General features: G+C 48.4%; 1 protein-coding gene across 1 annotated transcript in view; it reads right to left on the bottom strand.

Annotated features, from left to right (window-relative positions):
- Positions 1-10,179, bottom strand: part of Ttc7a (tetratricopeptide repeat domain 7A) — a 117,489-nt gene extending 107,310 nt beyond the window's left edge. Inside the window, exons 1-2 of the mRNA XM_020179287.2 lie at positions 9,667-10,179; positions 2,068-2,231 (exon numbers count right to left, since the gene is read on the bottom strand). Of these exons, the coding sequence (XP_020034876.2) occupies positions 2,068-2,231; positions 9,667-9,853 (351 nt within the window). The 5' untranslated portion in view covers positions 9,854-10,179. The remainder of the gene's footprint in view (positions 1-2,067; positions 2,232-9,666) is intronic.
- Positions 10,180-12,330: the final 2,151 nt, after the last annotated feature.

The raw sequence follows: 12,330 nt of genomic DNA, 5'->3' as shown, positions 1-12,330 counted from the left end.
GGGAATCCAGCTGAGATTGCACCTGCTGTCAAGAGAGACCCCCCAGCTACACTCTGACCTCTAGAAGTAAGAGAAAGCCCCACTGACTAATTTTAACATTTCATTTTCCCTAATTAGCACGTTTTTGGTTTTGGCCTAGATAACTGAATTTCTCCATACTATTGGTACCTGTGTCTCTGTTGAATAAAAAACAGTAAAATCTGTATTAAATAAATGGGATGTAGTGAACAGTTTGTACAACATATGTGGATACCAGTCAGTCAATACAAATGAAGTTTGGACACATTCAAGGACCTTTATCATTCAAATTACTTGTTTATTGACTGCATTTTCACAATAGGCCTGAATCATATTTAAGAACAAATTTAATGGAGTCTACTAAAATGAAAAAATCTTGGTGGGAGAAGCTTGGATCCACCAATCAAAGCTAACCCTTCTGATAGGCAGATGAGGAACTAGAATGGCCCTGAGGTCAAGGAACAGGCTCAGTTTCAAGCAGCTATTTTAACCAAACTATGTCCTCCCACTGCTAAAATAGAAGCAGAAACCTCAAACGTTCAGCACGTGTTTCCCTCTCCCTGTACCCCTACCCTCACTGCTCACAGTGTTCCAGTACCTATTCTTTGGCCCCAATATACCTTTACAATCTAATTACTTCCCTTTCCTCTTGGCTTTTGCTAAACTGACAGACTTTAAGGAGATTCTTTAACAAAAGAAACCTTCAATTACATATTATCACTTCCTTGGCCTGAAATGCCCAGCCCTATCTCTGTAGCCCATACTGCCCCCTCTTCCAGATGCAGCCTTATAAAGAGCCCAATTCTCTACTATCACCCCTAGTATGCTCTCTGCCTCTTCCAGGAAAGTATCCCCTCAGACTCGCCTCGCACGTACCACTTCTGCAGCATGTAATCACAGTCTACCTGGGACAAATGCTATTTATTTGCCCACAGGTCTTATCATCCCCACAAACCTGCAACCTCCTTGAGAGCAGAGTCCATGCTAAGTCCATCTAGAGTACCCTCAGCATAACATGATTCCTTGCACAGAACAGGTGGCAGGAAATGCTTAAGGAAGTAAATATATTTAGAACAGCTCTTGAAAGACTTTTCTTCTTTGAGTTTCTAATAACATACCGATACCTATATTACAGCTCAGGGTACACGTTAATCTATAGTCTCAAACTCTGATACATGAGTCATGGAGGATCTTGTTTAAGTACTGGTTTGATTTACATTTTGCCTTTCTAGGTAACTTGCTTAGAATTGACTTGATACCCACATTGCTGATGGGTAGATGTACTTTGAACAGCATAGGTCTGAAGAAAGTTGTGACTATACTTCCCCTCAACCTCCCTTCATGCCTTGCATACAGCAAGCACTCAATAAATGCACATGGACTTAAACTGGCTTGCCCTATTCTGGAACTCTTGTGTTTGAGTCAACTCTGCATGTTTGCTTGCTTCCAAACACATCATAGGCCCACCGAGGTCTTACTTCCTTGAGAACCCCATAAAGAGTCCAAAGACTCCAGGTACATATTACACCAGCCAAGCGTGGCCAATAGAAATATAACTTTAGTCACAAGTGAGGGTCCTCATGGGTCATTTTAAAATTTCTAATAAAATTTTCCAATCACTTAAAAAGGAGAAATTAATTTTAATAATATCTTTAACCCAATATATGCAAAAGATTATCATTTGAACATATAATCCACATAAAGGTCATGCTCTTTTTTGTTGCAATTTCTGCTTTTGTAGTACTGGGGACTGACCTCAGGTCTTGTATATGCAAGACAAATGCTCTACCACTTGAGTTATGCCCCTACTCCTCTTTTTTTTTTTTGGCAGTACTGGGATTTGAACTCAGGGCCTCACATTTGCTAGGCGTTCACCAATTGAGTCACTCCACCAGCCTTTTTTTTTTGGCTGGTAGTTACTGTACTGAACAAGAGGCCAATACTTAAAACAGACTTGTTACTCAGGTGACCAAATGATCAAGGAAGTCTGGACAGCAGATGGGAGGCCAGAGAGGAGAGGAGGTCCTGGACTTGTCACTGACAACTTACCGGCAGCTTCCCTTGGTTAAGGATAGTGCTCAGATAATTTTTGGCTTCATTTATCCTATGTTCGTTCTTTTCCAGCAAAGGGATGGAGTCCTTTATTTTGGCGTGGTTCTCCTTCAAACATTGCTCCAGGAGGGCCTCTGCCAGCAATAATTTCCCAAAGTCATCTGAAAAACAAGGCAGGAATCAGAGGGGGACAGAGTCATAATCCCTTGAACAAAGCAGATGGGAAGATGGTATAAATCCCTGAATCCTGTCCCCATCCCCAACACATGAACGGAGGTCTGAAAAAACAGACACACTTTCCATAAACTTAAACAGCTTTTAGAAAAGACACATAAGCATTCTACCATGGTCATAGTACCAAGTGCCCCTTTGGGTTTATTTTCTGCTGTAGTTCAGTAGTTGGGAAAGCAGCATTTCCAGACAAATTCCCAGAATTTGTGTTATCTATACCCTGCTGTGGGTAACAAGTTCTAAAACCAAGAAAGTAGTCTCCCCAAATGACTGAAGAGGAAAACTAGATGAGGTGGCTTACTAATGCACTTTCACATGCTCCTAATTTCTGTGTAACCGTAATTGGTTTGCTACATTTTAAGGTATTTTAGGGTGATAAACCTAACGTGCAGAGCAAAGAGTGAAGGTGGGATGCACACTTACTTGTGTAGCAAGGCAAATCCTTGCACACGTTTAGTATTTGCACGAGCACAACATATAGTAGCTCCTCTGCATACCTTGCCCCTGACAGGTGGTTTTACAATGTTTGATTTATTGCCTCCCCCTACCACACTGAAAACATATATTCCTGCTATATATGGCAAAGATGACTTGGGCAGGTGTTTGGTATATAGGGTTTGAGGTCAAGTGCAGTTTCATGAGAGCCTCAGGTGGCTGTGCTTATTACTCTGCCCCAGAGCCTCAGGCAAGGACCAGGGCTACAACTCAAGGCAAGAGCCTAATAAATACCTGTCCAGTTTATCAGATCCTCGCAACTCTCTGAGAGGAAGCCATAAGACTCAGGTAGTTCTGTGTCAATCCAACAGTATCTTTAGGAATGTCTGCTCTTTCTGCTAGGAGCCTGTCCCCAGACTACCCAGGGGTGCTACTCCTTCCTCACTCTTAGGATCACCTGTTTGCTCCAGTCTCAAGGTCACTAGTCCAAAATTGCACATCTCCAAAGAGGAACCTCCCTCCCCTCAGGAGACTCCCTGCACAGAGCAGCCTAAACCCAGAATCCCAACCATGCAATCCTGGGATGGTTTTGCTCTGAGAATGCCTCTTATAAGATCCTTTGCTACCTACCTCATGATTTTTAAAATTAACATTTTGAGGAAAGGTACACCAAAGTATCTGGTTCAAACTATCACCCATTGCTGATGGAGGATAAGTTGATGGAACCTCTATAAAGGGCTATTTGGAAATAGTTTCTGCTGGGTATTGGGGGGGATGGGAGGGAGGGGGCGGAGTGGGTGGTAAGGGAGGGGGTGGGGGCAGGGGGGAGAAATGAACCAAGCCTTGTATGCACATATGAATAATAAAAGAAAAATGAAAAAAAAAAGGCTATTTGGCAATATAGATCATAATTATCTTTGCATATCTTCATTGACCCAGAAATTCCACTCCTACAGATGCCAGTGTACATGTGTAAGATGACCTGTGTATAAAATAATCCCTGGGCTGGCAGAATGGCTCAAGTGGTAGAGTGCCTGCCTAGCAAGCATCAGGCCCTGAGTTCAAACCCTAGTACTGACTCCCCACCCCAAAAAAAGGATTAATTCCTGCAGCATTATTTACATTAGCAAAAAAGGAGATAGCCATTATGTCCATCAATAGGAGGCTAATTAATGTATGGTACATCCATAAAAAGGGACACCAGGCAGCCATAAAAAGCAATGAGGACACTGTATGTGCTGCTATGGAATAAAGTGGAAGACAAATTGATAAGAAAGCAGAGTGCACACAGTGCCTGTTATTGGCCACTGCGTGTTCACGCATGGAAGTATGTGACCGGGGATATGCACACACTGCTGAAAATCTTGCTGGATGATGGGGAGCAGGAAGGAGACAGAGCAAAGCTTTTCATTTTCCACTTTTTTAGTATCTATGAAACGTGTGAACCATGTGAACATCTTACCAAGTCAAAACTCAAACTTAAGTTAACCCAGGACAAGAAGGCAATCTTTTTCATTTCCAAATTAGCCTGGAGGAGCAACTAGGCTGCCTAGCAGTCAATGCCTGGACCCGTCCCATATGGCATCCTGAACTGTGTGCCTCTGTGCAAGTTGCTCTAACCCTCTAAACTGCATTGCATGTGTAAAACCTGGGGGAGGGCTGGGCGCTCGCTCCTAGAGAAGCTGACCACACCTCCTCCTGGTGGGCCCACCTCTTTGCCCCTGTGGCTTCTGCACCTGCTCTATAGCCTGACCATCACACCACACCACCCTGCTATCCATTCTGGTGCCTCTGCCACCCACCTGCCTAACCCAGAGTTCTCCATAGCCTTTTGGCTGGGTGCCTTTCATGACAAGAGAAGCCAATTTCCCTCCCAGAACACACCCATTCCTCAAAATAATGGGACTGTCCTCTGAACCCCTGCTACCCACTGTGGAATGGGCTAGACTGGTTTCCAAGTGCTTTGTGTATTTTCTTTCATTGCCCTCTCCTCCTCCTTCCACTCATTCTCTCCTCCCTCTCTCTGCCCCTCTCTGTTTTTTGTTTTGCTTTGTTTTGTGCAAGTTCTCACAACATAACCCAGACCATTCAGTGATCCTCCTGCCCCAGCCTCCCTAGTGCTAGGAATAGAGGCATGCATCACACCAGGTTCTTTCATGTCTCTAGCACTTCATTTATACTGTATTTTATGAAAGCATCAGTGCACAACAGACTTGGAATTTAAACAAAGCTGATCCCTCATCACAGATCACTTGAGAAGCACTTCTCTAAACTCTAAGAGTAACTTTGACTACAAAAGGAGCACTAATATTTGTTGAGGACTTACTAAATGCCAGGCTTATACAACCTGCACAGCCTTAAAAAGCAGACATTATCCCCATTTTGTAAAAGATAATAAAGATTAGCTTAACTGTTAGGGTCACAACCAATAATAATAACACAACCAAAAAAATAATCTGTTACACAGAGGTCTGGTAATTTAAAAGTACACTCTACTATCTGGACAGAGTAAGTTGAAAGCTAATAGTAAATCCCTGGGTAAGGATAAGAGCTGTTTTTCACTTTTATGTACCTGTGAGTTTCAGACATTTTTTGGGCGTGAGGATGTGCTGGGGGTTGAACCCAGGGCCTCAGCATGGCAGGTAAGAGCTCTGCCACTGAGTTACACCCCAAACCCCAGACAATGTGTTTACTAACACTCCAGGCACCCTCCCTGTTGTTTCTCTGCTCAGTCTATTTGTTTCATGGTTAGGGATAGTAGGTGTCAGAAATTCACTTTCTCTTCTTCCTTTGCTCAACTCTCCTCCCTGCCCCACCCCATCTGAATTTTCAGTTTTTAAGAAAAGAGTCCAGGTGGATAGTCATCCCTGTCCTCCAAAAGACCAAGCAAGTTGTTTAGCATCCTGTTGTCCCAAACCTACAAACCTACTTACTCCCCTGTCTGGGGCTGGGTCAGGTGCTCCAGTTCTCTGGCTCAGAAGCATGAGGAAGCCTTACTAATGCACTGGAAGCTATGAGAAACTCTGGCAGCACAGCACAGCACAGCACAGTCCCTGCCCTTAGCAGAGGCCAAAGGAGGCCCAACTTAGTAGCCACCAGGTCTCCTCAACTGACTGTTCTGAAGGCCTCCGCAGCCACTTTCCTCCTACTGTTCTCAGGCCTCTCAGGGTACAGGAACACAGAGACCCACTTGAGGCCATCTGCCTTCCACCAAGACCACATTTGGAAGACAATACTTCTCATTTCACAGCCCAGTAGGAAACATGAGTTCAGCCAGCCGGGTAGAGGATCAAACCATGCCCTTCCCCATCAGATTCAACAGAAGCAGTGGTCTCTGCAGCTACTCCCCTCGTAGGTCTGCAGAGTCTGGGCCCTTCCAACTGCACCCAAGGGAGTCCACCTGCCTCACATACCCTTTTCAACTTAAACAGCAACATTCAAAACATCTGCAGTTTAAAAAAAAATCATTCAGCTAAAAAAACAGAAAGATGGTGTGACTATGGATGAAGAGACTCAAGAGGGTCAGAGACATGACAAAGGAGGTACAGGTTATAAAGACTGAATCCAGGCTGGGGAGGAAAAGCATATGTAGGTGCTAAGTGCAAACTTTTTTTTGTTGTTGTTGAAACTTTCCTAATAAAATATTGGGGGTGGAGGGCAAATGTAACAACAAAATGCAATGTGTGGCTTTGTCTGAATCCTGACTCTAGCAAATAAACTGTAAAGTTTAACTGCTATTGTTTTTTTGTTTTAATTTTTTTATTCTATAAAATGAGTTTCATTATGATATTTTCATACATGTAATTGCTGAATTTTGGGGGGATAATAATGGTATGGTGGTTATATTTTTTCTAAAGCATTCTTATCTTATAAATACTTACTGAAATTGTGGGGGGATGGGCTGAGGTGTAGCTCAAACAAGATTGTTCATAAGTTCATAACCACTGATTACATTTGATGATACATTCAAATGTAATTCTCTCTCTTTTTTTAATGTTTTATAAAGTTTTCATAATAAAGTGGTTTTGGGTTTTGTTTTTTGATGGGTTTTTTACATGAACAAACCCCAGCAACCCAGCCCTGCCAGCAAGCAGAACTCTGGGGTTCCCCTGCTCCAACCTGACCAATTCTACACCGGATGTGAGTTTGAAGAAAAAGACAAATAGTAGTAACTACTTTCCCCGGGGGCAGGGGTGGAGAGTAGCTTCCACAGACAGGAAAAGGCCCTGGGGGCCTGTTCTGCTTCAGCAGCTCCTCATCTTCCATCCTACCCCACCTGGGGTGGCCTCCATAGCTCCTTTCTTTCCTGCCCCCCAAGAATGGAATCAATGTTCTGGGAACTATTTTTCAGTTTTTGTAGAAACCTCTGACTCAGCAGGGCCCCAAGGCCTCAGTAAAATTGGGTTCCATGGGATTCTGCCCCATCCCCTCCCTTCAGTATCTTTGGCCCTCTCCCACATTACTGTGACTGTTGAAACTTCAGGTCACTCACTGACTGTAAGAGTCTAACAGGCCACACTAACACCCCAAAAAGAACAGGCTATCATTTTCTTGAGTGATCAAGAAACCCCCCAGGAGACCCAAAATAGCAGCCAAACCAAAAATGTTCTACGCATGGGCTTTGGGAATCATGTTTTCCTTCCTCATGCCAGTATGTGTGTGCATGTCTATGTGCACATATGTGTATGTGTGGACACGTGTGTCTGGGATGGTGTCTCTGGATTTAGTGATGGGAGAAAAATAATTCACAGAACTAAACCCAAAAGCTGTCAGGAAACCCCACTGTCCTTCAGTCTTCCTCCTATCCTGGTGAAGTTCTCACAAGGATAGCCCAGGCTTCAGGCCCCTACTCTGGCTTGCTGGCAGAGACTTGGGCTTGAGTACAAGCCTTACCAAATATATATTATGTGACCCCTCTGGGCCTCGGTGCCCCTATGCCTAAGATGGGGAGAAAACTCCTGCCCAACTCATAGAGCTGTTTATAAAAACTGTAAAAACAGAGACACTTTATACCGTAGCCCTCATGGTATACCAGTGCTTCCCAATGGTGGTCCACAGAATGCGGTCAGATCGAGAGATGCGGTATTTATATTCCACCTTGGCCTACACATCACATGCAGGTGAGCACATGAAGACTCTGATAAATCCTGAAGTTTCTTTTGTTTGTTTGCAGTGGTGGGGATCAAACCCAGGGCCTGTGCCTGCTACTGTAAGCACTCTACCACTGAGCTACATCCCCTGTTTTTTTGTTTGCTTTGTGAAAACACATTGATAAGAAACTTTGGCTCCTCCTGCCTCAGCCTCCCAAGTGCTGGGATTACAGTTTTGTGCCATCACACCCAACAATCTTTTTAAAAGTCTACTTAACATCACTGAATCCATTCTTCTCAATTTCTTAACTTGTTGGCTCCCTAAACCCTTTCCAATTAAGGAACTGCAACCTCCTTGTGACCTTTGAAGAACAGCTTAGGAAACACAGTTCCATGGGGGGGCTGGGCTTCTGTCTTGGGCCCAGCACCTTTCTCTGTGGCACTAACCTCACTTACATTCCCACACCTCACCTAGCAACCAGTGCCTTCTGCGTGGTTCATTCCTCACCAGTCCCATCCCCTCCTACAGGGGACTGAGGGGACTCTGCAATTTATTTTCGGCCTGGAAGAGTGGGCTCACCAGCTTCTCCTATACGTGCACCTTCACCTCTGCACTCTGCCCTCACCCCTATGCCCGGACCTATTTCGAAGCCTCAAACACAGACTGTGCATCCCTGCCACTAGGCCCCACACCCTTGCCCTCCTGGGGCAAATACACCCCGTCCTTCCCAAACATCAGGCAGGGGCCAGTCAAGTTCTGCTGCTTCCTTGAGACCTTCTCCCCTTCCCTGAGCTCTACAATCTAGCACATCATTGCGCACCAGTAATCGCCCTGTCTCCCCATCCACTCTAGGCCATCTTTAAGGACAGGGATTCTGCACTGTGCATCTTTGAGAGAAACCTGAGTTCAAATCTGGCTTCTACAATATATTGGCTGGATGATCAAGCTATTTAACTGAACTTCAGTTTCCTTATCTGTAAACTGGGGCAAACAGGAGTACCTGCTCTTGGGGTTTTTGTGAGGTGACTTGGTTAAAGCCCTTAGGTTAGTGTGTGGCACAAAGTACACACGACATCAGTGTGGGCTAATGCTATTATTGTTAATTATTATTATGACTCCTCTATACAGCCTTCCCCACTTCACTTCTCCACGCTGGAACTCCTTCAACAAAAGTGGCTGGGCACACAAGGAGGGGGTCTGGGAGGGCTCAGCAGGCTGAGGGGCAGGCACCAGGAAGAGGGTTTGGAGCTAGTTACTGGGCAGGGTGTTCCCGCCGCCCCATCAGGGTGCTTTCCGCCCCAGTACCAGAGCCAAGCCCAGCCAAACCAGCCCTACTGCTAAAGCCACAGGCTCCCAGGGCCGGATGGGGGCCCCATCCCGCCACAAATGAGGAAACTGAGGCTGGCTAGGCCTCTTCTCCGCGTCACCACCCTACCCTGGTACTACACAAACCTCCACCTGTCTACTCTGTGGAAGGAGCTCCGTCCGCAACTTTTTTGGCAAGGAGGGCCAGGCACAGCTTCACCTGGTGGAGCTCGGAGAGGCAAGAGTCCGGTCCATGCACTGATCTGAGACGTGTAGACGGGATTACCCACACGCCCCTAAAGGGCAGGGAGGAAAAGACGCTTATCTCTTCCCTCCCCGAGCACCCAACCCGCATCTGATTTTTCTGCTGGGACAGAAGGACCCTCCCAACTGCCCCTGCTGCTCCGAAGCCAGCGCTGCTGGAGGGTAGCGTCCGAGTGCCGGCCGGGTTCGGTCCTTCGCGGCGCGCTTCCTGGAGGAGGCGGTGCTTTTCGCGCGCTCGCGGCCGGTGAACCAACCCCTTCCCTCACTCACCGGTGTCCAGAGTTGTGAACCTGGCGCTCGGGCTGCCTCGCCGGCTGCTGCCACTGCCGCCGGGCATAGTCAGCGTCTGCAGTTGACGGACCAGCTCGGGCATGCGATCCCAGTGGCCTTCAGCGCGGCAGCGCTCCAACTCGCCCTCCACCTTCAGGTGGGAGCCGTGCGCGCCCTTCGCAGCCATCTTCGAGCGGGTGCTGTCATGGAAGGTGCGGCTGAGAAGTGGAGACCCGGCCGGGGGCGGCGTCCTGGCTGGGGCGCACAAGCGGGCGGGGTCGGCGGGGGCGCAGTCAGCAGTCGCGGTCCGGGTGGCAGCGGGGGCCCAGGCGGCGGCGGGGGGGCGGCAACAGCAGCAGCAGCCGCCTCCAACACCCCGTCCAGCTCCTCCGGGCTGGGGCTCCGGCTGCGCGGCCCCACCGCGTCCAGGAGCAGTCTCCGCCTCTGCAGCAGCACCTCCTGGCGCTGCTGCCTCCGCCGCTGCTGCAGCTGCTGCCACAGCCCGCGCCCCGGGCCCGGGCGTCGCCAGCTGCGGACCCGCCCCTGGACGCGGCTCCACCCTCTCGGGGGCGTGGCGAGGTTCCGGCGAGCCGGGCGCGCGGGCGGCCAGCGCGGCCACAGCAGCCAGGCGCGCGCCGGGCGCTCACGTCCGCCCCTGCGCCCGCCCCCCGCCGCCGCGGCCAAGTCGGAGCTCACTTTAATGCTGCGCGGAGCCCCGGCGCCCGGGGGCGCCTCGTTCCCCGCCCCCTCGCCGTCCCATGGCGGGCCTCTTGGTCTGGGGAGATCCCCGCCCCGATGACCCGACTTTGTGTAGTGACCCCGTCACCACTGCTGCCCACGACACGTCATAAATCTGGGGAGAGGCCGGCGGGTCACCCCGAGGCCAAGAGCGAGCCCCCCGCGGAGACTCTGCCGCGCGCCCGCGGGCCCGATGGAACGTAGGACACGCTGGCCCGGGCACGCCACCCCCGCGGTGGTGGGGCGCAAATGTCCTGGGCTCCAGGACGCCCCCACCCAGTCTAACTTTTCAGAACAGCGGAGTTCCTCTTTCCAACTTGATTCAGTCTGCTTGAATCTCTGTTGCCATGGGTTTCTTAAAGGCTCTAAGCGTTTCTCCAACTTGGTATTTACTTGTTTCTTAATTATGGTGAGTAAAGACCGTTCACAGCTAATGGGTTGCTAAACGGGGCTCAGCACGGTGCTTGTAGGGTGCCCAGAAGCTCAGAGGATTACAGGGCGGGACCTGGAGGGAGGGGCCATTGCCTGAGGCCAGTTATGTGGCCCCGCCCACCGATGCGACCAAGGCTAAAAGTCCTGTACTGGGGGATTGAGGACATCTCTCCAGAAATCAGCAAGTCCAAAAAAAAAAAAAAAAAAAGTCTGTACTTAAATTACATCTCGTATGGCCCAAATCTAAGACTCCACAAGACGGCAGGGTCGGGACAAGCTTTTAAGTACAGTAACTAGGAGTTAGAAAGTGGCCACTTCCTCCCCCTTGCGGAGGTCTTCACCATTGCCTGCCCTTGAGGCCTTGGGAGAGACACCTTTAGTGTCAGGAAACTTGTTGCTTCGTGTTCCGGACGACTGTAAAGGCAGGAAGGTTTTTATGTCAAGCAGAGGCCAGCTTATAGTGCCTACCTCCACAGGGCCCTTCTCTGCCTAACTTCAGGTCCACTGTGGATACCCCTTTCGTTCTCCAGGTTCCCCTTTGTTCTTCAGGTTCCAAATGCTGTGCCTTGCCTTACCTGGGACAGGAAGGGCAGAATTTCCTGACCCTGTGTGCTACAGAGAGCAGACACCTGGTATCTGATTTGAACCCCAAAGGGGCCAGGAGATAAATGAAGAAAAATCGGGACAGCTCTGGCAGTTGGAATTTAGAAACAGTTTACTTAATCGGCCTATAATCTCCTCCTGGCTTACTCCTGTCCATTTCTGTCAAGCTGGGCTTTTGTTACCTTCTGGCTGCCCTTGGTGATCACCAGAGCTAGGTTTCACTTGGACAGAGAGGTTGGGTGGGATTGGCCTGAGGACACACTTTGATTTTCCTCCCCCTAGAGTTCACACAAGTCAGCCTTGGGGCATGAGTGAACAGCAAAGTTGATAAAAGGGAGGTGACTGATAGAAATAAGAAAATCTCCTCTTTCCTCCCCATTCCTTTGCCAGCCCCTCCCCAGGTGGCAGAACACCAGGAATTGACTGCAGAGGGAATCTGCTGCTTGTTTATTTGACCTGGTCACCAACCTGTGTCGGAATGGGGGATGACACACAGTCTTCATGCTTCCAGTTTATAACAAGTGTTTCTCAACATGCCTGACCTCTTCGCAGCCCCCTCCAGCAGGGACTGACATTTCTCTTGGGAGTGAGAGACTTCAGGAGCAGGAACAAAGAACAGCTAAGATTGTATGGTAACATTTGCTGATATAAAAGGCAAATAGAAAATGTGGTGGTATTTTTTAATTATCTCGGCTAAAAGCTTAGAGCAAATTTTGATAAAGACCGCTCTTGCACACCAGCTCACCAAGTATACTACCAAAACAGCTTGATGATAAGCCAAGCTGAGTTACTGCTGACTATAGAAAAGGAAGAGCCTTGCCTTGATGGTCTTAGTAGTGTCCCAGAGAAAGTGAAACCAGACTTTCGGACCCAAGGCCTAAACTCCTGAGA

Source organism: Castor canadensis, chromosome 12 (genome assembly GCF_047511655.1).
Source record: "Castor canadensis chromosome 12, mCasCan1.hap1v2, whole genome shotgun sequence".
In the NCBI taxonomy this organism is placed as follows: Eukaryota; Metazoa; Chordata; class Mammalia; order Rodentia; family Castoridae; genus Castor; species Castor canadensis.
Note: the sequence above shows the minus strand (reverse complement) of the source record. Positions and strands in the feature narration are given on the sequence as shown.